The sequence below is a fragment of the Mycteria americana genome, chromosome 1 (assembly GCF_035582795.1).
Source record: "Mycteria americana isolate JAX WOST 10 ecotype Jacksonville Zoo and Gardens chromosome 1, USCA_MyAme_1.0, whole genome shotgun sequence".
Classification (NCBI taxonomy): Eukaryota; Metazoa; Chordata; class Aves; order Ciconiiformes; family Ciconiidae; genus Mycteria; species Mycteria americana.
This window is the reverse complement of record NC_134365.1, coordinates 80,770,400-80,798,167: the sequence shown is the minus strand read 5'-3', so window position 1 is coordinate 80,798,167 and position 27,768 is coordinate 80,770,400. Positions and strand designations below refer to the sequence as shown.

Below are 27,768 nucleotides of genomic sequence, written 5' to 3'. Positions count from 1 at the left end.
CAGAGGGGCGGTATGGACGGACAGCAGAAAGAGCAGGATCAGCCCTATCAATGAGCCATTTGAGTTAAATCCTGAAAAAATAATCTTCTTAGGTGGAGAGTGTAGCTCAGGAAACAGAAGTAAGTTGTTACGGCTGCAGCTCCACCATGTGTCTTACTTGTGCCAGTTATCAAGGTCTCCAGAGATGGCAGAGCTGCTGAAATAGTGTTTAACCAGGCACCAAGGCACAGCAGGCATAGTAAGGGACACTGGAGTATTTTTCATCATTTAAAAAAAAATTCCCTGCCTGTCTGATAAAGGACCACTTGGAAGTCTGAAAATAATTTACTTTCTTTGCCTGATTCTGTGTCTTCCCTTGCACATGTGCACACAAGCAGAGGTGACTGCAAGCGCTAGAATCTTGCCATTAGTTTTATACTAGAGGAGGGATAACACACTGCATGTTTGTTTTGGTAGGGGCAAGAACGCTTCGTTAAGAGTATAAAAGATGAGGGGTTGTTTTTTTGGTTTGGTTTTTTTTTTTTAATCTGCCAGTATTGGCAGCACTTCCCTAAGAAGGTGAGAATGCAAAATCACAGGCTTTGTCCTGGAGGGGAACTGCTGAACATGTTTAACCTGTTTTCACAGAGGAGATTTTGTACCTAGCTGAGTAAAGTCTGTGTGGGAATCAAGGCATGTTTGGTAGAACTGCCTATGGAAAAGCAGGCACCTGACAAGAGGGAGTTTTGCCTTGTATCAAACCTGCTGTGTGCGGCAGCTCTTCCTGCATGTCTTTTTCTGGTGCATCAGGTTGGGAACGTAAGATACATGTTGCTGGATTTAGTGACTTTTTTGTTGTTATTGTTTTATTTTTTTTAAAACACATTTCTCCTGTAGAAACTGCTTGTCTGGGTAAATAAGCTTTATCTTGCCCTTGTTTACCACAAGATCTATGATGACAGCTAAATGCAAACTCCCTGTTCATAGGAAAGATTGGGAGCTGCCGGCCCTCTCCTGCTTGCCCCCTCTGTTGCATAAAGAAACCGCTTAGTAGGAAAGGTCTGATGCTTGGGTTACCTGGCTTGGTGTGGCTCAGCAGTGATCTTACCACAGCTTTGCTTTCACAGCAAGATACCTTTTTCATGGATTTAAGGGGAATGCTCTGCAGCAACTATGAAGTTTGCCTCTCTGAGGACGTGTAAAGAATATCATTTGGGTCTGAGGAGGTGGAGAGATTTCATGTGGTAAGCGTTTTCTATTTGTCAGTGCTGCCAAAATTCTTAGCCCTGTCTCCTTGCCAAGAAACCAATAACCATCTTAACCCGCAGAGCACTGGGCTGGAGAGGAATGACAAAGTGACCCACCACCAAGCTCCCCCTGCATCGCCCTGAGCAACACGTTTCAAACAACTGATGATCCCTGCTGGTGGTTTGCTGAATAAAGGGCTACAGGCAGCTCTGATGGCCACTGGGGTGCTGGGAGCCTGTGGTGGAGCATCCTAGCTGTCCCAGGAGGAAAGCCCAGAAGCCTTCACCTGCAGCTCAGGTGCTGTAAGAGCTGCTCCCGGTTACCTGGGCCAGTTCCCTGCGCAGGGGAAGAGTAGTAGGAACACTTTGCACATCAGAGATGGACAGAGAGGAGCGATGCAGCTGGAAGGACTGTGGGAAGAGAGGAGAGATGCAATGAGGATGTAGTGTTTGTGCTCCAGGCTCCTTGTTCCTCTCCGAGGTTGTGCGTGGAGGGGAATGAGGAAAGTAGAGCACAAAAAAAGATGAATAAAGGATTCAGGGCGTATGGTAGGAAGGGACCTGGAAGCATGTGGCAATAAGAAGAAAGGATAATGTTATATAGGTGGCTCTCTGAAGTCGCTCAGGAATATAGCAACTGCTCCTCAGCATTGCCGTAAGAACAACGGGCCTGGTTGGTATGCCAGGGACTGTAGGAGGAATAACCTGGCAAGGGTGGAGAAGAGGAACAGGTTGGGCAGTTCAGGGCGAAGAGCCAGAGGAGTCTGGCAGAAAAGCACCGAGTTTCCTGCACCCTGTCTGTGCTAGGAATGAAGTAATCATTAAGGGGCCTGACTCCTGCGGGGCCAGATGCGATCAGTTAAGGAGGGAACAGAGGAGACAATTTGAGAGGCTTCTCCTACCATCCCACCTACACTCCCAGTACTCTAGCAGGGAGGAGAGAACGGATGTGGGAGAACAGAACACATAAACATCTCCCTTTCCGCCCCCACATCTCAGTGCAGGGTTGGGGGGGGGAGAAGGGATATGCTGAAGTAGCCCAGAGCATTCCCTTGCATTCACACCCATAGCTGATTGCCTCCCAGCTTTTTCCCAGGTTGGTTCCCTTTTAAAACAAACAAACAAAAAACCAGTTGAGAAACCTTCTTAAATAACTTCAGTCCTCTAGCTCTATCATAATGTGTGAAATCCACCTGCACTTTGTCCTAGGTGGGTGCTAAGTGTTTTACACAGCTGCTTTCTGCCTAATGTCACTTGCAGAAAACCAGAATCATAGAATGGTTTGGGTGGGAAGGGACCTTAAAGATCATCTAGTCCAACCCCCTGCCCATGGGCAGGGATATAAGGCATAACAAACGGCAAGGTACAGATGAGGTGAGGCCGGGTAAGGGTCACATCAGTAAATTTCTCCAGATGAGAATGTCTTTTCATTGTATGCAATTGTGTTTTTTCTGGGTGACATGGCAGCTGTGAGACTGGGATGAGGACAATGGTGAGAGCCAAGGCTGGGTGTTGGTCTGAGCATAGAGCCTGAGATGGCAGAATGAAGTGCTCGTATCCTGGGCCCTGGGAAAAAAAAACAATGGGAATTAAGAGGGGAAGGGCTTTAAGAGGGAATTAAGAGCCAGGGCTGACCAGGTCCAGCACTGGATTCGGCTGTGCAGAGACTGGCCAGTGTGAGCTGTTTGCTGATTTTGTGACCTTGGAGACGTGCTCAGTTTCTCCCTGCCTCTGTTTCGTCTTTGAAGTGGAAGGAGAAAACATCCTTGAAACAAAGAGGCTCTTCTGAAGCAAAGCCGGAAAAACCCCCACGCCCCTGCTTCCCCTCCCTCTCCTGGCAAAGGTACCGGCAGGCGGGGAAGCAGGGAAAGGCAACGCTTCGTGGCTGGGGGAGCCAGTGACACGGTCAGATAAGCTGTTTTCTGCTCGGGCCTTCCTTGATTTGGCTCACAAGAAGCCAGCCATGCCCCTTTTGTCCTGAAGAGCAGAGCAGCAGTACAGAAATCAGCATCATGGCTCGATGGGGCAGAAAACGTGATGGCTCTGGGCTGCTTCGTAAGACCGTAAGGGCTTCCTGGGGGGGGTAATCCCTCTTGTGCGCTGCCCTGACCGCATTTTTCAGCAGCGAGGCACTATCGTGCTGGCGAGAGTTGTCGTTTCCCAGGGTTTGGGGCCGGCTGGAGGGCAGCAGGCAAGCTGGAGGAGGAGACCGCGTTAGGGGTGATGCATCAGGAATCGGCTGAGGCACCCCGGTCTGCTGCGAGCCCTTTGCCCGCCCGTACGCTCGCTGATGCTCGCGGAAAGCGTTATAAAAATCTCCTGTGAGCCGTGCCTGTGTACGGCCTCTTTCCTGTCTTGCACCTCCCCTGGCTCTCGTTATGTGCAGTGCCTAATGAAAACCAGACCTTGGCCTCCAAGGGCATTTAATGTGCTCTTGTGGCTCATTCCTTGACGGAGGCCGCCATTGTCCTCGCTGTGAAATCCCATTTGGCTGCTGTGGAAAGAAGCGTGGTGTTGCGGACGCGCTGATTTGACTTCAGGTGGGAAGCGAGCGGCAGGTGAATCCTGCAGATAAAGATCCAGATTTTAGGCAAACATGCCCTGCGCTGAAAAGCCAAGGAAGAAAAGATCAGAAAATGACCCCTACTGTGGACAGGAGGAGAATTTGTAGATGAATTTTTTATTAAAATGGCTCATGAGGCAATAGATGCTTTAGGGAAAAAAAAAAAATCCATTGGTATATTTTTCCTAACTTTATGTTTTTCAGGCATGCTCTGTTTGCTGGAGTCAGAGTGATTCCTCCCTCGACGCCACTTTCTTCTTTCCATCCTGTGAATGTTTTGAGAAACCCTGTGGCTGCAGCATTGCTGTGCGGATGGCTTAACGTGGGCTGTTGTTCTGAAGCACAGCTGTTAGGGATGAATTACTTTGTGGAAGATAACCACTTTCAGATGCTTCTAATAAAAAGTTGTTCCACCAGCAGCACTAATAACAAAGGCTGATGTTTTTCAAAGATTGTACTTCTCTCTCCCATCCTTCCAGTGCGATGCCCGTATGTCCTCCCCACGCTGTCTCTGCGTTGCACCCACCTCTCCAAAACCCCCGGCCCCCTGCCTCGTCCTCCTTGGTTTTGGCCCAGCATCCAGTGCTGGGCTGTACGTGGGGGCTGATGGCGGCTGGTGCTGAGGAGCTTCTCAGCCGCCTCCTCAGCTTTTGCGGTGGGTGAGGACCGAGGTCCACCTCTCCCCCCTTGGGGTGTTTAGAGGTGCGAGGAGCAGGGCGGGCAGGAGGCGGCCGGGGGGAGGCAGGCGCAGAGGTTGATGCAGCGGTGACAGGGAAGGGCAGCAAACGCGGCCTCCCGGGGAGAGGAGCCAGGGCGGCAGCGAGGCGCGTGGGAAGAGGAGCGCACGTGCGAGGGACTGCTCGATGGTTTCCCAACGGAACGGGAAGCCCGGCACCGCTTCTCTGCAGGCACTCACGCGTCCTGGGGTTTCCTGAACAGCTGGGGAAAAGAGCTGATGTCAGTTAACTTGAGTAATTGAGTAGGAAAGATGTGTTCCTTCGGATTTTGAAGAAGGAGGGGAAGGGACACCAATTGTCGCCGCCATTGGCGCCCCTCTTTCTCCTTAAAAGAGACAAAAAATGCTCAGAAGTCAAAAGTTAGACAGAATTATGGGCCTGTCGTAAAGCCAGAATCTGAGGGAAAGTTATTTGATGACCGGCACCAGGTAAGGAAGAGTTGCTCCTGGTTTTTCCAGGTCTTTGTAGAAAGCATAGGTCTGTCTGTCAGCGCGGGGGGCATGGGAACGGATGGGAAAGGGAGAGCTGGCTTTTCTGCTGCTGTAGGATACTTGGCTCCTTCTACCACATGAGTATTTTTTTCTCTTCTCATTTGATGTTTGAGTCATCCTTCAGCTTTAGATGGCTCCAGGATGAGAGGACCAAAAAGACAAGAGACGTAATCCTCATGTCCCAGTTGTTCGTTTCCTTGAGTTAATTTTATGTTGGTAATAAAACCTATGGCTTTCCATAACCGTAAAAGACAACGGGCAAAGCACTGGTAGAGCTAAGAGGGCTTGGCAATTCAGATTCATCATCTACTGCAGGATTTCTCCAACACTTGTTTCCAATTTACCTGGCATTTGTCTTGCCGTTGTGCACGATTAGCTGCCGTTGCTGTAAGCAGGTACTTGGTGGATTTGGTCTCCTGACTCCGGCATGCCACTGGGAGCCAACTGCAAGCCATGAAAAAGATTGTTTCAGAGAGAAGGGTTTGGGTTGTTTTTTTGTTTTGTGTTTGGCAAGATGCTCTTCTTTATTGCATAACTGCGTGAGACCACTTCATATTTTAAATGATCCCTGGCCGCTTCGATTCCTGTGTTATTTTGTGACATGGAAGAGTCAGGGGGGAAATACAAAAGCACTGCAAGCAAGGATTGTATTAAATATGAAGATCCCTCCCTTCTGCCCAAAGGTGCTTTACTACTTGTAAGTCTAAAAGTCCTTAGAAGGAATTGAATTTCACATGCAGCATCAAGAGTAAGAATCTACTCCTCTCCCTCTGTCTGTTACTGTGGCATTGCAACTGTGATGTTAGTTTTATATTTCACCATTTCTACATTAGTTCCTTCCAGACAGAATAGGTTCAGTGATCTGATGTATCTTTTACATCTTTGTGGGGTTTTTAATATATTTTTCATATATATAAAATACATATTTTTATATACCTAGAAGAGCTCAATACCCTATTTGTAATTACAGCTGCCTCCACCTGTTTTCATTGCAATTTTTTCAGGAAAACCCACAAATACTGGATTTGGGGGGTTTTGTATATTTTTATTTCGGTATGTGCACAAAGAAGCCGACAGCCCATCCTTCTTGGGAACAACTACAGCTAAATGCTCAACATTGCAATAGCTGTGAGACGGCCAATCTTCACCCATCCTTGGGCTGCTAGAAAGAGGGACCCCGAGGCTAGAAGGTAATTAGCCGACTTTTGAGCTGAGATGCTTGATAATGTCCGTAGCAAATCCTCACGAATGAACTAAAAACTCACATGCATAGTATTAGCAGCAAATTTGTTCCCATAGTGGTTTTCAGCTTGCTTTGCTTGAGTCACTATCTGTAGGTAAAATAATACGATACTTTCCAACCCTTTCTTTTGAAAAACATTAAGTAGTGGTGGGGTAAGCAGGACATTTAATATTGGTAATTACAGACTTTTGCAGCTTTCCCCGCTCCTCTTCCCTGTATGAGAGACCCTGGTGTACATATCCACGCGGATGTATCTGCATATTTTCCTATGCTTTGTCCAAGCAGGAGAAGAGAAGGCAGTATCAACCCATAACTGCCTGCTTGCTTTTCACACTGCTGGAGTTACAAAACGCTGCCCAGGGTGGGATGCTGAGCATCACCCTTCAAGGGCCCAGTGGTAAGCAAAGAGGATAAGCAGTTTGCTCAGTAGCATTTGAGGGAGCGGGGAGAAGAAAGTTATCCCAGCCCCCCCCACTTAGAGCAAAATACAGTTTATGAATCTTAAAACCTTTTTCAAAAGCAGAACGTAAAAAGAAAACTTAGCCTTCAAAGTGATTGTGAGTCACTCCCCTTCAAAGCATTTCCATGGATTTCTTGAAGTTTCTTTCCAGTGTGTATTCCAAACGTTTTTGTGGGGATGATAAATTCTTCCTGTCTCACATTTAATTTTGGTCCATCAAACTGGCTCTCATTTTGGTTTTTCTTCTGGCACTAAAGGCTAATTTGCCTCCTTTAATTGAATGCAGACACTGCATCTAACATGACAGGCACTACCCACTCAATAATGGGATATTGTCTTTCCTGACTCCTACTTGCCTTAATTAAAAGCAGAGGGCTGACCTCAGCGCTGAACTCTGCCCTATTCCTTGCTAATACTTTTACACATCGCTAAGGCTCGGCAGAGCACGTGCAAGTTCCTGGCTCGCCAACATCACTTGTTTGTTTGTTATTGTTTTAAGGGCGAGTTTCACTTAATCAGCAGGAGGTTCCTCCTTGCTTCGGTAGGGCTCGCCCGCTGCCCTGTCCGCTCTTCACCTGCGGGGACACGGCAAGGGAAGAGGGAGCAGGGGCACGGGGTGGTACCACTGGGCACGGCCGCTGAAAATAGGAGCAGATTTGGGCCGGGTGAACGTTTCCATGGGCCCATGAATTTCATAGCCACGCCACCTCCTGCATGACCTCCTCCGGCTTGTGCGCTCTGCCCTCCAGATGGGCAGAAACCCATTTTCAGGGAGGGCCCAGGATCTAATAGATATTCTGTGGTCTGTTAGATATCCAGCCTGGGTTTCAGGCTTGGAGTCAGGTGTTTAAACTTTTAAGGTTTGGGTTTTTTTAACTTGCGTCCTCTTACGGCTAAATCTAGGACTTCACTGTGGGCACGTAGGTCCCCATCACTTGAACCTGCACAGGAGGTCTCTTGGCCAGCAACCTTCAAAGGTTTCTTTGTGAGTGTGAGCTGGGAGGGTACAGCAATAGCTACCCCGGACTGGCTACAGTGAAAGTGAAGCAAATTATGACCCACTCACCCAAGTTCCCCAAACTGGGATACAGATGGATGCCTTTATACGGATGGATGCAAACCTGGAGGCAGCGAGTGGCTGAACGGGTGCTCTGCACAACAGATAAAAAAGTGGGACAGGCTGTGTAGGGGTGGTGGTGAATGCTCCCCACTCCTGCAGAAAGAGCTGAGCTTTCCTTGTGTGAGCACTGGCTTGGGAAAAACCACATGGAAATCATCTGTCCATACAGCCTGTCTGTGCGGTGTGCTTTTGTTGTAATTATTTCTACAGAGAAGCATTTTCTTAGTCTCCAGCTCCTGGAGAGGGTGCCATCGGAGAGCTCAGCTTTCCGTTAAAAGCCTTCGCTCTCCTGCTTCTGGAGAGAAAGTAACCAAGTGATCTGCAGTTACCTGAAAGAATAAAATACAGAAGGCAAATATGACAACCAGCCACCACAACAATTTTGAAAACCCCAGAACACCACCTAAGGGGGTTAATCTTTCAGGGGTTTTCTGGGAGAGGTTGAGGTGCTCACTCAGGGCTTTTTGATGTTGGAGTTGGCAAGGCAAAGCACGAGACTCGGCTGCTATTAACAGCCTTCCATAGCTTTGCCAGAGAAGGTCAGTCGCAAGGTCACCCTCACCTTTTCTCTGACGCTTACCGTGATGATAATGCCTGAAGCAATTCCCATATCCCCCACCCCACAGAAAATCTTTGTAACCCAGGTGCTCACAGGAAGGCACCTTTCACAAGACACATAGACACACAAGTTTGATGAAAGAAAAAAAAAAACAAGCCAGCCGAAGCCAGGCATGCACTGCTACTTTAAATACAGAGCGTGCGTGTAGTTTTCCTGTATCCTGGTACTGTTCTACCCTTGCCTCTGGCTGGTCCTAGAGCCTTGACCCACTGAAAAATTTTAATTTCACTGCAGGCACCTACACTGAATATTTAGGCACGGCTGGCATCACCAAAGACTTCCTTCAGGCCTTGCGTAACAAAAATAGTCCCATACTTGCCTGCATTTCTGCCACCAGACACGAGCAGAGCCCTCAGTCTGAGCAGTGATGAGCTTCTTGATACAGGCTGTCCTCTTGCCTGTTTAGCAAACAGGACCAATCTTCCCTGGATGCTTCCCTGGATATATCATTTCAGGGTGTGGGGGGAGCAGAGAGGATAATACTGGTGGTATTATCCAAGTGGTAGTATTATCCACATCAACAGGGGTTAGAACAGCTAGCTGGCATGCAAGAAAATCCAGGTTCAGATCTCTAGGGAAGATAACATAAGCATAACCCAAATTTTCCATTGCAGTGCTGTGCGTAATGAATATTTAAAGCAGAACCACTGCAGTGGCAGACAGAAAGTTCCACTTTGGGTGTTTAACTTTTAAAAACTTAAGTCCCATCTCCCTCCAGCATCCAGTGATTAACTCGGTTGGTTTCCCTTTTAGCATGCTAGCTTTGGCTGGGAAGCATCTGAGCTTCCCCTTAGAGAAGAGATAAGAGCCATGTTTGGCGTGGATCTGCCAAAAGGGTCCCTGGGGTAGAAAGATGAGGGGAAGACTATAGTGAAAGTCAGCATAGAGATCATATCAGTCAGCAAAGATGCTGACTCCAGCAAGAAATCTTTTTGCACTCCATCATTTCTACCACCCCAGGCAGGAAAATGCATTGTCTCTGCATCTGCACAGTGAAAAGCTTCCTGCTTTGGCTGCACCAGATATGCAATGGAGCAAGCCATGGGACACAGGAGAAACCTTCTCTGTGGGTTGACTACAATGGATCGCAGTAGCTCCAATCCTAGAACATCTCCTAACCCCACCCCGCAACCCGCTGTGCTAGGTATCATGCAACAGAGCTAGAATTTCTGTTTCGCTTCTGGGGTTTACACCATCCCTGGCAAGAGCATCACAGGCAATAGCATCACAGCCGCAGATAACAAACAAGGCAGGCAATCAGCTTTTATGTTTTCTGCTTGGTTCTCACCCTTCACTCACGCTACAACACCCCAGCTGTGAACTTTTAACCCTGAACTTGTTCCAGACTGTGAGCCTTTACAGCAGACAGGTCATAGGCAGTAAATCTACTTCTCAGACAATGGTGCCTATTGAGCTACTCGCCTTGGTGCTTGGCTGCAATTCACTTTCTGTCCACCTGCTGCTGTTCTGTCTACTCAAATGTGTGTATTGGTAGCAGCAGCACGCCACTCACCTGTGGGAAGGAGAGAAAGGAGAAGCAGCTTAAAAAGAGGGAGAACACGCCATGCCGTGAGGAGACCCAAGGATGCCTGCATATGCCTCATCAGCCTATTTTGGAGAAATACTGGATTCGCCAGCGTTTTCTGAGCGCTGAAAGAAATCTCGCCCTCTGAGAGCTGAAACAAAGGTGAGTAACAGACAAATAAATACGTTTGGTTTGGGGCGAAGGCTCCAGACTGTTTTGTGCTATTTCTGCCTCCTGCTTACTCACTGGAGCGAGGGACGCTGCGGCCACGAGCCAGGGCAGAGCTCCTTCGTGCAACACGCGTGCACGTGGACAGTGGCATCTTCTTACCTGATGCCTTTAGCCATTCCAGGGAATGGGAGCTGGGGCAGGCCCCGCTCGCTGCTGGAGCCCCGGCTCTCGGAGGGTGACGTTAGGCTGGGACGGCAGCTCCGGGTGCTAACACAGGCTGCCCCAGTGGGCTGGCTTCCTTTAACACAGCGCAGAAGGCAGCTGCAGGACACTTCTAGCGTCCTTTAAAAATAAATGCCAGCATCACCTGCACAGGGCTGAACTCTGTCGTTGCAACCTTAACACACAGTGAAATCAGCTCATTTAGAAGTTAAACTTGCTGATACAACAAATAGTGTGATGCTGACCTGGGTAGATATACAGTAAGAAAAATCCCAAGCAACACTTCTTGTTTTAACAGTAAACCTCTCTATCTTTTACAGTAACACCCTGAATTGGCACCAGAGCACCCTACAGCTAAACACAGACAAAGATGTCTTGTGAGAGATTAACGTAAAATGAAGGCATGGCCAGTCACCCTCCCTCACAACATCCCTTTGTCTGCTGCTAGTTTAGTCATCACAGATTAAAAAAAGACAGCAAGACGAAGACTGGTTGCGCCAGTAGTAGAGCTTTGTTAATTCATGCCAGGCAGCAGCAGTGGCAACAGCTCGGTGCTCAGCCTTGCTGACTGCTCTTAGAATAAACCAAAGCCATCGTTCCAGCAAGGAGGTTACCACAGATCCTTGCCATAAAAGGAGTAGATTGCTCTTAAAATCTAACTGATGTGGATGACAAATGTAAGAATGACTAAATAAGAAACAGCTCACTTGGCTGATTCCCTATGCAGGCCCCTACTGCTACTGAAAAAAAACCCTCTTAACAACCCAGGGAAAAATAAAAACCAGCTGAGTATCTTTTCTTAGATGGGTAGTTTTTGCATTCCCATTCAAGACAGTCTATTTTGCTGTTGGCTCTGCTCTTGGCATGAAACTGGCCCTGAGGTACCAAACTGGGGATGAGGGACAAGTGTGGGTTTAGGGCTGCTAAACATTCAGCTGGAAAACCACACTCACAAACACAGAATTTGCACCTCACTAAATATCAGACTGTTATTAAAGCAGAGAAAAACGTTACTGCCATAACCTAGCGCCCAACTATTGGCAAACTAGCATAAGCTAGCAGACCGAGTCTAGTCTTAGTGTAATTAAAATGGAATCAGATATAGTTCTTCAGAGCCAAGATCTAGCTAACAAGCTTGCTTTAGAAACCAATCAAATTTATAATAAAGCCGCAGCCTCCAATGTGTGGGAGGGTACAATGCCTCTACAATTTTTTTTCCATAGGAAAAAGACGTTGGAGAAAGAGACGGAAGGAGAAGAACAACATTTTGAACTTTTGAGTAAGTTCTTGCCTCTCCCCCACAAATTATCCCCCTTTGGGGACATCTGATGTGATCAGAAAGAGTGGATGTTCTTAAAACTAAGGGAATCTTAGATTTACAGTCTACAGATATACCAAGTATTTCCCAGCTCCTTTGAAGAAGGGAAACAAAGGTAACTCGCTTCCACCTTCTCCGTCTTTTGTTTCACACATACGTGTCCGAACAGAGGCAGAGTTTGCTATGCATGAGTTGAAAGTTTAAGGTTTATTAGAAAAATACTTGATCTTTGATAGCATTGCATATTTTACACATCCGGTTAAAATGCTTTTTCTCATCCTTCAAATTCATTACAACTTCTTCATGCGATCTTTGTAGTTAGCGTACTTGTACACACAGAATGAGCACCCTTAATGGAAGGGTATCTTACTGAGAGGTAGAGAGCCTGTTCAGGAAACATTACCTGTTGGTACTGGAACATCCCAGAAGCAATGCCATGGTTTTACCGCTTCAGCAGAGGTCCCAAGTTCCCTCTTTCTCCACTGAGGATTTTCAGGGGACGGAAATCCAAAAGTCATCAACTAAATGGGCCACAAACCAAGCCTCAAAATCATGAGTAGTTTCACTGGCATCCACCTCTACTCTAAACGATGCACTGTTTTTCCTTCCAGTGCCACACATGCAGATTGAAAAACTCTAATCAGATCACGTGTTTTCAATGGCTGAAGGGCCAGTTCAGTTTACAGAGAAATCCCTGAGATTACATATAGCATCAAGCTCCTTTTGAATAAGGAGGAAAACTGACACAGTAGGATAAGTTTTAAATTTCTTGGACTACAAAGCTCTCGCAATGTTTGTATCTTCCATAGTAATGGACAAAATAATGCTGTAAAAGTCAACATCTATCGTGCTATGCTTTGAAGGGGTTTAAAACAGAAGAGATAAAATTAAAAGCATCTGTAGGTAGATCAAGTCTGTTTTCTTGGGGGAATGGGGAAGGCACTGGAGTAAAAAGCCCTCATTAATCTTAACCTTACTCAGTCCCTTTCAGAAGTATAAAATGGCATCAACACTTTGGAGAATCTAATCAGAGAAGGGGGGGGGGGCAGAGAGGAAACCGATAGCAGTGTCTAGGTATGTCTTCTAACAAGGGACTGAGGAATTGGTAACAGATGGCACCACTATGAACCACACAAAGCTGGCAGCCCTTGTCTCACTTGGTTCACAGTTGATCACAGTCCAGTAGTTCTTGATTGCATACTTTGATATTTTCCTCCAGTTTGCACTTTAACGTCCACCCATAGGAGCAGTGGCAAGCATCTCTACTCAGAAAGGTACCTAAAATCACTATCTGTGGGACTGAATGCTCCAGGGGAGTTGAAGGTGCATTCATATCCACTGAAGAATACTTCTACATCAACACCGACTTTAAGAAAGTGCAATTGTACCCATCAGGGTTAGCCATGCAACACTCCAACCTTCTATGGAAAAAATAAAAATATATAGCCACTAATCATTCTGGCATTGGATTGTGGTAAGATCCCGCGTGTTCCTTAATTGAAGGCTCCTGCACCCTGAAGAACAAATTCAGTCATGATTACTCTACTTCTTCCTGATCCAGTGAAGTCAAAGCCTTTTCCTGTAACATAGAAACAAAATTTACAATTATAAAAGCAATGAGGACCCTCATCCTAATTTCAGCTCTGCTGAGGTCAGTTAGTAGGTTTGCCAGTAGGATTTCCTGACCTCACATGCTATCTGTTCCAATGGACACAGGCTGTCCAGCTGCTGAATGTTTCCATTCATTTCATGAAGCACAAAAGGACTAGGATCTCCGATGCAAGTGCCTCCCAGCAAATCCAGGTAAATGAGCTACAAAGGGCAGCAGCTCAGCACCACTGCTGGCAAAAGAGCACCCTGCACAACTGCCTTTGAAAGAGGGATACGAAGATAAACGGCTGCCTTTGTGTACAGGGAAAGTGGAAGCATACCACACCATAAGGGCAGACTGTATGAACTGCTGAACTACTGTGCTGTCCCCAGAACCTACCAACAGCACACTTCTAGCGAGAAGTATAGGATTAGGGCAGGCGTGAAGTTTCCTGGTGTTTCTCCCAGCCTTCAGCTATTTGTGGTGGAGAGACTGTCTATGCTAGGAATGGTGTTTTATACTTAACAACCCCCCATGAATGTCTCCTATTGATTTTTGGACCTATGTGAATAAAAAACTTGCAGCATAGAAAATGCCTTGTACCAGGTAATTCCACAGCTGGAATACATGCTGTGTTAAAGAATACACAGTTCGGTTTGGTTTGCATCTGGCCCATGTTAGTTCTGTGAAAGTGTGCTGCTTCAAGGTGCCTTCAAGGGCTATGCGCAAGTCAAGGGAGGCAAAACGCGTACCCAGCCACCCTGGTCCTGAATCCATGGCTTGAAGTGTTCTCTGAGGTACTTTGACCCAAAGCCCAAGACCAGGTTCATAGGATGGTTGTCCACAGCAGTAAGTCTGGTGACAACTTCCATTGTAAAGGCAACTTTCGTGCATTGTACTTGGCCTCCTGGCTCACTTGTTGAATCTGCTGAGACATCCTCCAGGAACAAATCAGTTATCCTCTTGAAGAATGTGTAGGACAGCATGTCTTTAAAATGCTGATACAAAACCCTGTCCTTTTTGAGCTGAAAATAAGAATAAGGATTAGTTAAATTGAGCCACTTTTGTGGAATCGCTTTGCCCACCTCATTGGGAAAGGAGAGCATCTTCAGGTAATATGTGCAATGCAGTCTAATCGTGGTGGTGAATGCAAGAGATGACACGCAAACCCCACACCTCGCTGCAAAGCTGCTCCTTCAGGCTCTGGAGGTGGCTCTATGTTTTTCCTCAAAAAAATCTTCAGTTTTTTTGCATTTGAATGACAGAAGCAGAGAGAGAGAAAGTAAAACAAGCGTGACGCTGATATTGAGACCTGCAGGTGAGGAGACATGGGAATACAGGAGCAGTGGGAAGATGACAGTAGAGGCAAGGTTATGAGAAGTGCTGGCAACAGCTGCCATGTGAAGCTCCGTTTGTTCAGTCGTGGTCTTTGTGGTGCTTCTTACTGTATCTGGGTACCTCTCTGCTGCAGGAGCTGAGCATGTCCTCCACGTGGGAGTATACCTTTATAGGTAGGTGGCAGCTAAAGAAGGGAGTAAAGGGAACAAGTACCTATATTTTTAATATATAAATCCACTCCAGCTAATGGACTTATGTGGGGGTTCTTCTACAGCTTTTGGGCAGGGCTGTCAAAATGCATTCGAAAGATTTATTTCCCTACAGCAACTATCAAAGCTGTAGAGTTTCTCTCCCTCCACTGGGAAAAACTTGTATGCCAAATTTAATGCAAACACAAGAGTTTATCAGAGTCAGTCGAGTGCTCAACATCCCATGAAACTCAATGGGAATGAGGCAAATGAATTCTCTTTGAAATGCACAACATTTTTGTTGCCTTCCTCCCACACCCCAGCAGAGATCTCTGCTAGTCCTCTGGTCTTAAGAAAGATTTCAGGATGAATGGCGAAGCTCTCAGGAAGCCCTAGATGCAGAAAGAGAAGTTCAGGATAGATACAGAGAGCGCGAGGTTACAAAAGATTCACTCCCAAGAGAAGTGTAATCTCTCTCTCTCACTCTAGCCTGTGTAGCTCTTGAAAACAGGAGTTACCTTTTCTTCTAGTCGGTCCCCTGATTGTCTTAACAGTGCAACTATTCTTTGTATTATCTTTTCTTCATCTGTTAAAGAAAAGGGTAACATAAATATTGGATCCAGATAGCAAACGATGGTGAAGCCTTTGTGTCACTTAATCATGAAAACAGCTGCTAGTTTGTGGCAAATTCACAGAGTTGTGTATCCAGGCTTTAAGCTGAAGCTCACCGTTCTAGTCTGCGTAGATTAAGCAATGCTATTTCTCCATCTGCCCGATGTTTTGCTCCAGTTAAGAGTCTGGGAAAGAGCAAGGGCTTTAACATCCCACTGCCAGCCCTTTGGGCTTCGAGGTATGTCTGATAACAAGCCAGAACAGAAGAGCAGCTAGCGGAAGCCCACTAAAATGGACTAAAAATCCCCTCATCATTACCAATTACACCTCTTGCAACTCATCAGGACAAACTCCGGGTTTGTTGGGTTAAAGAAAATGCAAGTATGGCAGGATCCCTCTTGTAACCAGAAATCCCTAGAAGGCTTGCATTAAAACTAAATCTCTGCAGACATCATGGAAGACAAGCAGTTCAGACTCATAGCAGAGATTGTTGATCAGTGTTGTCCTGCCACCAAAGAGGGATTGACCAAGACATTATTGCCCCAAGGACTGGTCTTTGGCCTTAGAGGCCTGGTGTATTACTCTGCCTCCAGCCCTGCCACTCCTACCACTGCTCTGTCACCTTACGTCACTTTACCTTCATCCTCCGTTTCCCACACACCTCCTTGGATTTTTAAGGATGCTCCCTTTAATTGCAATAGCAGACAGGACTTGTTAGAGGATTGACGGCAAGAGCAGTCCCTGAAACGTGTGCAACAGAGCAAGAACTAGCAGAGCAAACTTCCTTCTTCACAGCGTCTTAACCACAGAAGTCCCGAGTGCTTCACCATCTCTAGAGAAAATATGTCAGTGTGCAATCCCAACCTGACATACTGCTTGTAAGCATGAAATTCTTCACCCTTACCATGTTCCTTGCCCTCACTTCCATCAGTAGGATCACTATTGTCTTGTTCCTGGCACGGGGCATCACACATTATCTTGAACGACACATCTGAAGGAGATTCCTGGCATTTGGAAGTAACAAGCTTGGCAAGTTTGTCTGCAATGCGGTTGACATCTGCTGTTTCACCTGATTGGGAAGGAGGGTGGGAAATAAAGAAGGCAATTTAATCTTTCCAGGAAATAATTCAGTGATTTACTCGTTTACATGCCCCCTGAGGTGGAAGTACCCAGAGGATACCAAGAGATACATTCCCCCATGCTGGGGCTTTGCTATTGCTTGAGATCAGTAGGTAATAATTTAGAGAGACAAGTAATGCAGTGCAACCCCTCTCTAGTATTTGAGCAGCAGCTAACTATACAGTGGCCATACAGAAGCAGGTGTGAGTGTTGCTCACTAGTGTGCATCCTTGCAAGCCAGAAGCACACCACGTATTAAGAAACGTGAGAAACGTGGTCTATAGGACTGTGAATCTTAGACCTTACTGTGAGAGTGGTATTGCCCATGATTAGTTCATCTATAGGTCCAGATTCAGATAAGAAGGTGTACTTGAATGCTCTTTCCTTGTTCTCACAGGCTAATCCTGAGCAGAGAAGCAGACTTCACTTCAGCGGCACCTCTAGCACAAAAGCTTCTCATGTCCTTGACACTGTTGTGTTAAGCAGACATGAATACTGGAGAACTCAGCAGCCAGACTGGCTTTATCCACCTTGTGTAATGACTCTGTTCAGGACCCTCACCAGCTGAAGGCTTCGCTCGGTGAGGGGGCTCCAACGGGGATCCTGCTATAGCAAAGAGAGCAGGAGGAGCTGTTGCAAGGTTTGCTTCATCTAAAAGGTGCTCTTCCTTACAATTCGCCTCACAGAGCGTGGGATGCAAAACTCGATCTCCCCATCACCACTGCCAAGTGGCAGCTCCTGCGTGACCAGCAGACATGGAGACAGGCTCAGCAGCAGCCTGACCCATAGCACATGTAAAATTCATGAGCAGAGTTTATTGTGAGGGCAGCAGGGGTTAATGCAGCCAATAAAAACTGCATTTCAAGGCTGGTGAATCAACCCCAAGACATTTCCATCCCCTCGTCTGCCTGCAGAGCTTGTCAGGGAGCTGCTAAACTTCTGGGAAGAGGATCGGGCTGTTCATGACTTCTTTGGAAACCTAAGATTAGGCAACTGGTTTTATACTGAACAGGCCTTCGATTTAGATGTGTAATCCCCAAAAGCACCGCCATTCGCTGCAGAATGGCCTGGCCAAGCTTGCAGTGCAGCTGCTAGCAGTTAAGTGACAAATAATAATAATAATGTTTTAGGAATTGGTCCAGCAATCTGCTGAAGGGAAGGTGAAGCCCAGATCTGAAGCCAAGCAGGATCCCCAGGGAGGTTAACACCCAGGACAGGGAGGTTTTACCTCGAGGCCGTGATGCCGCCCATGCTGCAGGGAACGTGGCAATGTATTGGCAGGGCCATCAAGTGATTGCACCCAAACTCTCGAGCACTTTCCTTGGCAATGTGAAAATAAAATGGACATAACCCCCGATATCTACATGCAGACATATGTCCCTGGCAACCAAACAATGGAAAGTTATAGTTATTTTTTCCCCCTGGCAAAAGGCACTGGGCTGAGGCAGGGACCCTTTCTTGAGAGACAGACTGGATTTGGCAGCAGGGAGAGTTATGGGCTTGGTGGGTAGGAGATGGCCCAGGACAGTTAAACTGATGAGGGATGGGACATTAGGCTGGAGAAGTCAGTGATGGATAATTTTTAGAAATATCTTTAAATGCAGGGAAAGGGGAGAGCAATTGCTGTGACACCAACAGTATCAAGCCGGGACAAATTAAACGAACAGCCTCCTACCTTATGTATACAAAAACAATATGGCAACCTATCATATACTGTATATGGCAACTTAATGGGGATACCTCATCCTCCTCTCTCAGTCGTGTATGAGAAGTTAAGGTACTAGTTATTATACAGAGCAGAAGAGGTAAAATCTCATTGCCTGCAGTGCAGCACCTGATGTGGGGCTGGCTTTGGGGGCTGGGGTACAAGATGTTTATGTGTATGGGATCCCTGGATGTCGGATGGATTACAGCCACCTACCGCCTCTTCTTCCAACACATGGGAGGGCAGGTTCAGACTTAATATAATACCAACGTGTAAAGGAGATTTAGATAACTCTGGAAGATTGTTTCCATTTAAGACACATAGTGGGGTTATGAGAGGTGGCCCAGAGACATGGGCTGCTCTGCGCTTGAGGTTGGTCACTGCCAACTGCTTGGCACCAGGGTTTCAAGCAGAATCTAGCATTTCTGTCTTTAGTGTGGAATATTTATCACATGATAAAGCTCCTTGAACGGGCCTTCAAACAGCTTCTCTTCCTTGATTTTAGTGTGAAGGTCTTCAGTCTGACCAGTGTTTTATGTTTCCTTTCTAACCAGGTATGAAAAAGAAAAAGCCAATGCTTGGAAAAAAAACAACCTGTGCAATTGCTCAGAAAAAAAACAACCTGTGCAATTATACGATACTTACCACCATACAATGGAAAACAGAAAAGCCAGTCACAAATACAAATCTTGTGTGTGCAAGCACTACTGAACATCTGGCAATCTGCCTTCCTAATTGGAAATCAATAGAGCTAGCATAAGAGGTGACCAAAAAGTGAAAGAAACCACCTTCCTCTTCCTGCCTTTCCACAGGCCACCAGCCATTTAAGCTATTTAGAGAGAGATTTAAAGACAAATAGCAAAAGGAAAGAACTAAGACATACTTGTCTGATGCTGAGAATTCCCTTCTTGAAGGCTCTCAGATTGTGCCTCAGAAATGAAGAAATCTGCTGCGCGACGCTCTTCCTCCTCTGCTCTGCTGCAGAGAAAAGGTAGACAATAACCTGGAAAATATTTTCTTTTTGGTTGCTTTTTGTTGTGCTGTGGCACCACACCACCCTGATAGACTACTCTTCGGCTTGGTCCATCTTTATCCCTTTGATGGTCAATCTTTACTTTTCTCCTGATTAAGGATGATGATTTCTCCACATTAGCCTCATTTTTCAGAAGTTTCCCATATTTACTGACAGATAACCGTCGCTTGGCGTAGGCCATCAGGATCTTGTATTCTATGCTGTCTCGCTCATCATCTTCCAGGGGTATTTCTTCCATACTGACATTATTTGGTGAAGACATCTTGGTTCCTGCAAGAACATATTCTTAGTTTTAATAGCTCAGGGAACCGCTTGTTTTTCATGAATGCCAACCAGTACTTGACATTTCTACAGAACCTTTCATCAAACACCTTATAAACCTCAGTGATGTGAATAATATTGCAGTACCTAGGAGCCAGAGAAGGACTGTCTTCTAGAAAGAGAATTTGGTTACTGACAAATAGCTCAGCTGGCAATCAAGGCCGTCAAAGAACAAGGATCTGATACATTGCTCTTAACTGCATTTGGTGGCTTAGACAAGAAAGATGAGGAAATTCAAGGAGTACTCAATGGTCAGGGTGCAGTGCGGGGAAAGAGGAAAGCCCGTAACAATAATACTGATTCTTGGGTTGGAAAGAAAAACGATTCATCAAAGCACTGCAAAGGAAAAGCCTATATTGTGGCTCAAATGAGCAAGCATCTAAATATATGAGAATTGTGCTTTCAGAGGAAGCTTTGACAAATTCGGGCCCTGAGTGCTCTAGGTAGGAAAGCAAACAAGAACTATCCCAAACATTAGGAAAAATTGTAATATTTACCTATCATAATGTTCTCAACTGTCCTTTCACTTTAGGGCACCTGAGTCAACAGTCTTGCGTGTTTGACTACCTGCAATGGATGGTGCGGTGGCACTTATCTAGTGTAACTTGTTCTTGTCCAAACAAACATACCAATCCCACAGCACACGCATGCATTTCGCCATCTTCCTGTTTCCCTATGCATTGTAGCTCATCGAGCCACAGTGCAAAACACTCTGAAGTCTTTGCTTAGCACGAGACTCATTTACCACCCAGCCTCCCAGAAGCCAGAACAACAAGAAGAAGAAATGGGAGTGATGAGCTGTGGTGCAGCGACCTAGCTGCTGTGCTTTTTTTATTGCCAAAAAGGTGTCTTCTGCAGAGCCCAGGTGAGGTTTTAGTTGTTTGAGGAGGCAGCCCTGACCACCGACAGCAGGTTCTCTGCAACGCCTCTGTTAAATGACCCATGCAAAGTCAAACAAAACTATGCACATATCTGGAACCTGTCACTGGGGTCTCCGTTGCTGACAAGCCAAAATAGGAGGCTTCTGTCCTCACTGCCCTCTCTTAAACAAATACCAAATTCACTCACACTATGCCCTCAGCCTGACAGAAAAAAATTTAAGCTAATTTCTTCCTGTCCGGAGTATCATTCAGCTATTTGCCGCTTTGAATGTAACACTATTGGTGATAAGTATCCCACAGGACGTTTAAATCCTAAGCATGGAGACTCACATTTAGGAGTTAAACACACACCACACACCCCCTGAGTCCAAAGGAGAGTCAGTGGGAATGGGGTGCCTTGCTCCCCATGCTCTTTTAACTTCTGCCGTTCCTCCTAATTCATAACAACAGGGCAGCTGTTCAGCAGGAGAGAGCTTTCTAGCACAGCCTTATTCTGCAGGGGTCTGCAGGCACAGCAATGGGGTATGAGGGGACCTGGGTATCCTGTTTCTTCACAGGTGCTGGGAGGCAAGGCTCAGAGGCAGGGAGATTGCCAGGCTACACTTTAATGGCAGATCACCTCTCTTTACTGTGCAGAGGTCTGAAGTTACTAGCTGCTTCCTTCACACTCCAGAAAACTACACGTTGTCACGTTATGATCCATCTGTTCCCCTACAACGTTCTTTTTCCTAAGTATGAGGGTGAAATAAGTTGTATATGTATGTATGAAGCGCCAGAACTTCATCTGGTGTAAACCATCCCAGTCCCATGAAAATCCACAGGAGGATACTGGCTCACCTTTAGCAAAAGTCTGGCTTTAAACTTCTGAACACCTCTATTTGGGACAGACATCTCACCTCATGTGCATCTCATTTCACTACTCAGGTACAAAGGATAGCATTTGTCTTCTGGATATAGGTGGTGTTAGGACTAACACACTTAAAGGGGGTTAATAAAATGTTGGAAGTGACTGATTAGTCAAAAAAGATTTCCCTGCCCCAGCAAGTTATGGAAAGAAACAAAGCTCAGCTGATTTGTCACCTGGTTTTCATTACTACTTTTATTGTAAGATTTTTAACTTCATTTTGGTTAAGTAAGTTTCATATTTGGAATCTTTTAAGATTAAAAAAAAGGTTTGTGGCACTCTGTGCTATTTTTCCCTTAGCTGCAGGAAGCAACCAATATGACAAAACTCAGATAAGCCACTTACTTCCACCATGATAACTTCGTTTTGGTGGCATTGTTGAGACAACAGAAGGAAGAAAAGGAAGATATAAAAACCCAACCCCCTCCTTACCCAACGTAGGAACATCAGAAACTAGACCAACTCCAAACCCATAGCCTACATATACTCTTAGTTCAGAATTGTCCTTACCAGGGAAGGGGAAGGGGATGAGGAAAGAAAAGGGGAAGAGGAAGGAGAGGAGGAAGGGAAAGAAGAAAGGGAAAGGGTTGAGGAGGAAGAAACCTGGAAGTGTCACATTGTAGGTCCAATGTGACAGTTCCTCTAACCTTGGACTGCTAAATGCATCGATGCAGCTCGCAGTCTGCATCCCATTTTAGAGACTATTTTTCCTGCAAGAGAAAGGACTGCTCCAGATGCTGCTCTGCGATATCGCTGGCTTCCACTTTCACTTTAGGACAGTCACTAAAGAAATGAGAATGGGAATAGTGTGATAGGGAGAGGGGGGGGAAAAGGGTGAAAAAAACCCAAGCACACCCACTGGTAGAGAAAGGAAAGATGACTTGTTTCTCTCTCAGGGACCTGCTATGTTAAGTCACTCCATGAGTGAGCCAAAATGTAATTTCCCAGTCGTGCCCAACTTAAGCCATTGACACACCACCATCCCAAGCCTTCAACGCCTGTCTCAAACACACGGCAACAGCCTCTCCGAAATTTTCTTCCCAGTGCAAGCCTGGGTGTCACCTTGCTCAGTTTTCTGCTAGTACTGTGCTGCAATTTAATGCTTAGAAATCTATACTTAACTTCATGTAGCAAAACATCTCGCTCTTCCCGAACTATGCACTTGGGTGAGAATTCATCCCAATAGCATCCAAGGTATAAGCGACTACGTTGTCTTCGAACAGCCTCCTGGGCTTCAGAAGCCCTGTCCTGTGAAGGGCCCAGTACTGCACTGAGACCTCTTGCTCACAAGGTCATGCCAAGGTGAGTCCCCGTTTGCTGGACACGGCCGGGGCAGTTTGGAGACTGGGGAGAGAGCGCAAGTTCCCCTTCTCTTGCTAGTTGCTGCCTCGAGATATTCAAAGGGTCAGCAGGAGCTTTGCGTCTTCTCACAGCGTTTGTGCAGGCAGCTTTAATGAACATGCAAGGGAAACTGAAAGCCCGGCAGAAAAAAGTCAGCAAGAGACTGTTACAAGAAACAAACCAAGTGGAGAAAAAGAAGTGGGAGCTATAAATACAGAGGAAAAAAAGGAGAACAGAAATGATGCAAGACAGGCATGGGGTTGCTGCTTCTTCGTTGCTGTGCCTAGGAAGGGAGCGCTGATGTGCCTACCACCCTTGGGATGCAGGGGAGCAAAGGTAGGACCTTTTCTGTGCCCCGTGATTGTTTGAGCCCATCTTCCAGTGCAAACCAGAGGAGCTTAAAGAGTGTTTTAAGCTGCACTGCACTTCTCAGTGTCTTCGCTACGCAGAAAGCAAGGCTACAGCAAATCCCTTCAGCTAGTCAATGAGACCAGGAACAGGCACTTCCCTTTGCCCTGGAAGCCAGACCAAGCATTTATTTCATTTTGAAGTTTGTCCAGAAATAAAGAGAAAATTTTAAAGGCTATGCCATTCTTTTTCATTATTTAATACTTTATGCAAACTCAAGTTCCTCCTTGAAATGATCTAACTTCGCCCTTCAGGTCAGACTACTTAAAACAGCTAGTTTAAGCTAGCTAGTTTATGCTACTTAAAACAGCATAGCCTTCCCCACCATGGGTACTGTTTATAGATCTAAAATAATTTGCGTAACATTCATATATACTCATTTTTCACTAATATAAAAATATAAATAACAATATAAAAATAGATAAACTATATCTAGAAAGCCTATATAAATTATAAAGTAATTATATAAAATAATATAAACATTAATTCCCGAACAGCAAGAGGAATTACCGGTAGTAGCATTAAAAACCCTTACAGCCCTATACACTGAGCTATTACTTATACATTGAGAACAGCCCTACCCAAGGTGGCTATACAGATAAAAATCAGATAAGAGTTCAAAGGTTGGTCTCCTAAAGGAGGCTCAGTGCAGACCGATAGCAGGAGGCAGGGTATTATTACAGCTTGCTAGTACGTAGCATCAAATAAGCACTTACACATCAGATGCAGCTGTATGGCTAAGCCTGCACCTCGCTCTGATGGGGAACCTCTGAGAAATGAAACAAATTATGTTGGTAAAAATGTGGTATAGGAGCTTCCTTACTGGGACTTTTTTCAGCACTGACGTCTCGGTAAGAAATCTCACCCCTGTGTATACAATGAGGCTGGAGAAGCACGAAAAGAGAACAAGGAGTCACAGCTCATTTATGCCATTACTTGCAGGTAGCAAGAAAAGGAGTTATCACCACATGCTGGCGAGCGTTTATAAAGGAGATGCCAGCAGCTAATTTGTTTTTCACTTCATTTTAAAGTTTGAAATCTTAGTTGGTGACTTAACATCTCTCTTTAGAATTACTTCTTCATACTATAACCATGTTATTTTTCCAATATCCCGTCTGGTGTGGGCCAGAAATGAGCCAGACCTTTTGCAGAAGCAGCTCTCGCTTTGCATGAACTCTCTCTCAGAAATGAGTTTCTATGAAGAACGTTTTTTAATGCAAGCATTGATTCGGTTTGACAAGTACTTGGAAGTCCTGGTAAAACCCGAATCTGCATATTATTTCCTAGGATGATTAAAAGAAACTTGGAGGATCAGATTATGGAGAGTAGCAGCATGGTCTCATTCCGTCTACTTAAAAACTCTGGTCTAAATTATTTATCTTCTGGAGCTTGCAGGCTCTGAGGGAGCAGCGTTAGCCTGTCCCTCTTTACTCTCCTCCAGACCTTTTCCTCCCATTGCCAAATGTCACAGCCACATGCCATTTCCCAGAAAACGGAAACTGAACTGCCAATGCTCATAGTGGTACATTTAGCTATAATCCTCCATCCACTTCAAGAATTATCTGCCAGGATGGAGAAATTTGGCAAAAACACAGGTGGACTTTTGTGAGCATCACGACCAACAAAACCTGCTTTCCTGTGGAGTCTCTGAGAGCCAATGGCTAAACTTGCACAAGTCCACAAAAATACCCCCCAAACCTGTAGCACTGTAACACCACCCTGGGCCAATTGCAATGACAGTCACTAACAGCTCAAGAAGTTTATTATACGTGGCTGAGTGGGCGGTATATAGAAAGGAAACCATAAAAAAGAGATAAACCAGCAACGTGACTGTTTAATGTTTGTTAGGAGGAAGTGTATCCTGGAGGTTCAAGTATAGATGAAATAACTGTTGATTTGGAGGGTGTCCAGCTATAGGCCTGTCTTCAGCAAAACCGGACCAAGTGGTATCCTGGCTATGCCATTTCTTGACAGTTTTTGTATTGTTGTGATCTGTTAATATATAGTTGCATGTATAGCTGCAGACCACCATGGTGGCTAACTCTACAAGTCCTCTTGGCCTGTGCTCACCACAGAGTCTGCATGAGCCCAAACTTGGGTGCTGCACTTACGCTTTCGCAGCCCCTCCTCTCCTCCTAACCCTGCTGGCATGCCTCCCATCCTTCCTCCTCAGGTGCCCACAGAGCACAAGACAAGCTCTACCACTATTTCTTCCATGGGAAGGTTCATCTCCCTGCCTCACGGACAGCCCTGGGATTTACCTCCAAAAGGCTCAGGGACCTTGACCAAGCAGAGACAACGTCAGTGCTGACCCTGCTGTTTGGCTCGATTCCCCATCATGTACACTCTCGCCGGCGCTAGCAAACCCCCGGGAAGCACAGGTAGCTGAAGATGGCTCTGCAGCAAGAGGCAGTGCCTGCCCTGAAAGGCTGAACAGACAAAGCAGAAAGGAGAAGTGAAAGAGGCCCCTGAAAAATGATTGTTAGTCCAAGCTATTCAGGTCTGATCTGGTGCTTCTCTCTCAACCAGCAGAGACAGAAATGTGGTTCCTTGCCTGGGTCACCAGTTCTGAATAAAACACTTTATTTTTGAGGCAATGCTGGAGAAAAGCGCTAACGATAAAAGCACCGCCGTTTACCTTACTGACTCATCCCAGGTGCGGGTCCTTCCTTTCAGCTCTGCTCTCACACACAGAGGAGCAGACTGGGGCACATGGTAGTGGAGACTCCTGTGCAAGGGGAAGCAATGGCCAGGATTCCTCGCCCATCTCTTCAAGCTAGATCCTTTCCTCTGGGTAGATGACCCTAACTTACTGATAGCTCTCGTGGAGAAAAGCAGAACCATCACGGGTCTCCGGAGTTCGTTAGTATGTAAGCAACACACTTCGCTGAAGAAGTATTTTTTACATATTGAGTCAGTCATTCTCATAAAAACCATTAACGGATAGGTATTGTCTGTGCAAGAGAGGAGGAACCGTTTTAAACTGTACAGATGCTGTGGAAATCTGGTTTTACACACAAGCCCACCAGAAAGGGCCTGTCCACGTGGTACTGCAATACAGTTGCCTCTAGGATGGAAAGCAGTAACTTGCAAGCTGAAGTATTATGTGCCCCTTATTTAATCTTAACTAAATAGGATACAACATAATTAGTGAAGGCAGAGTTACACTAGGATGCCGAGGAAAACATCCCTAGTGGCAACAGATTTTTCGTGAACACTGTTGTGCAACAGATACAACACATGCTGATACAGGTCTTTCAGAAGAGAAGTTGCCTGCTAGTCTGTGGCTGTCCAGAAGTATTTCCCACATTCAAACCTGCGAGGCTGCCAAAGACTCAGCCCCTAGAAGAGAAGTGAGGCACTACGTGGCTTTCAGCACCAACAGAAATGGTGAGGCACGTATTTTTGACCTCCAGTAGACTAAATTGGCTGCCACTGTGCAGCAAAGATCTGGGAGCAAAAAGGGAAGAACAGATCTGGTTACTGATGATTTCAGGGGAGCATGTCACCTGCTGAATCACCTCCACCATTTACTTGCTTAGGCTAGAGTTTCTTTCAGTTATAAATGAAGGCATTTTACCAGCAAGAGGGGGCCTAGCTTGAACTGGGCCGACCTGTAAGAACCAGGTGGTAAGGATTTAAGTCTACATGAATTCACTGGGGTAGTCCCAAATTTTAAATACAACCTTCCACATCTAACTGTAGTGCGGCTGGCAGAAAAGGACCTTGCTCTCCTTGGCTAGATATGTCATTCTCTTCTTTCAAAAGCATACAGCCAACAGCAGCAGAGCTTGTACGGCAGTTCCGAAAGGCCCAGGGCAGTTCCTTCCCTTTTTGACACCACAGCTAAACCTGAGAGTACATTGTTTGGTATCTAAATTAACTATGATAAATATAGCCATTTAATCCATATACAAATAAGATTCAGAGAGTCTCGTGCTGGATTATAGACAGCCAAACATTATACAAGAGAAACCAAGTTCCGAGCAGAAAAGGAGGTTTTATTACCTTCCAGGTCTATTGCACCAGCAACCCTGGGTGCCCGCTGATCTCAATTCTTTCTCCTCCTCTTCCAGTGGCTAGGCTTGTTTTGCTAGAGCCCTTGCAAGCACAGTACTTCCCTTCAGAAACCTGAAGTTCTCTTCTTCTATTTAATATTTTCACTCTTTCATCAAAACATGTGTTCATAAGCTTTCACTAAGAAGGGCAGTGCACTTGCAATAAAAAAAAAAAAGTGCCCCGTGTACTTCCTTATGAGAACAACGTTCAAACATGTCAGCTCGCTTATGAAAAGCAGAAAGGGTAGGGCTGGCCCCTCCCGCACGTGACTTGTTCTCAGCAGCGCACTAGGCAAGGGGGAAAAAGTCTATAGCTCTTCGGGGCTTCTTGCCAAACGCTATCTTTTCTTTTCCTTCCAAAGCCTTTTTTTCTCCATGGTACAGGTCAAATCAAATAATCATTTTGATACAAGAAGGTTTTTCTAAGTGTTTTGAAAACAGTTATACCTCTTCTTCTATAAACAACTGTAAACTAGTCTATGTTTTGTCATACGTCATTGCATATTTTTTTTCAAAATCATGTTAAACATTAATTAGGTAAGATCCATAAGATACTTGCAACAGCAACATGGTA

At 45.8% G+C, this 27,768-nt stretch overlaps 1 protein-coding gene across 1 annotated transcript; it reads right to left on the bottom strand.

The window, feature by feature from the left end:
- Positions 1–11,930: 11,930 nt before the first annotated feature.
- Positions 11,931–27,536, bottom strand: BCL2L14 (BCL2 like 14). Its single transcript, XM_075491744.1, has 6 exons — positions 27,145–27,536; positions 19,132–19,551; positions 16,329–16,493; positions 15,331–15,398; positions 14,039–14,311; positions 11,931–13,274 (listed from the first exon to the last, which is right to left on the bottom strand). Exons 2-6 carry the CDS (start codon positions 19,541–19,543, stop codon positions 13,233–13,235), a joined length of 960 nt encoding a protein of 319 aa, XP_075347859.1. The 5' UTR covers positions 19,544–19,551; positions 27,145–27,536; the 3' UTR covers positions 11,931–13,232.
- Between the last annotated feature and the right edge of the window lie 232 nt (positions 27,537–27,768).

Excerpts from the sequence above, each read along its gene's own strand:
- BCL2L14 (XM_075491744.1), bottom strand. The coding sequence starts at position 19,543 with ATGTCTTCACCAAATAATGTCAGTATGGAAGAAATACCCCTGGAAGAT. Across the intron at positions 15,399-16,328 it reads AAGTGAGGGCAAGGAACATG|ATGAAGAAAAGATAATACAA; the intron begins GTAAGGGTGAAG and ends TTTCTTTAACAG. Across the intron at positions 13,275-14,038 it reads TTCAGGACCAGGGTGGCTGG|GAAAAGGCTTTGACTTCACT; the intron begins GTACGCGTTTTG and ends TCTATGTTACAG.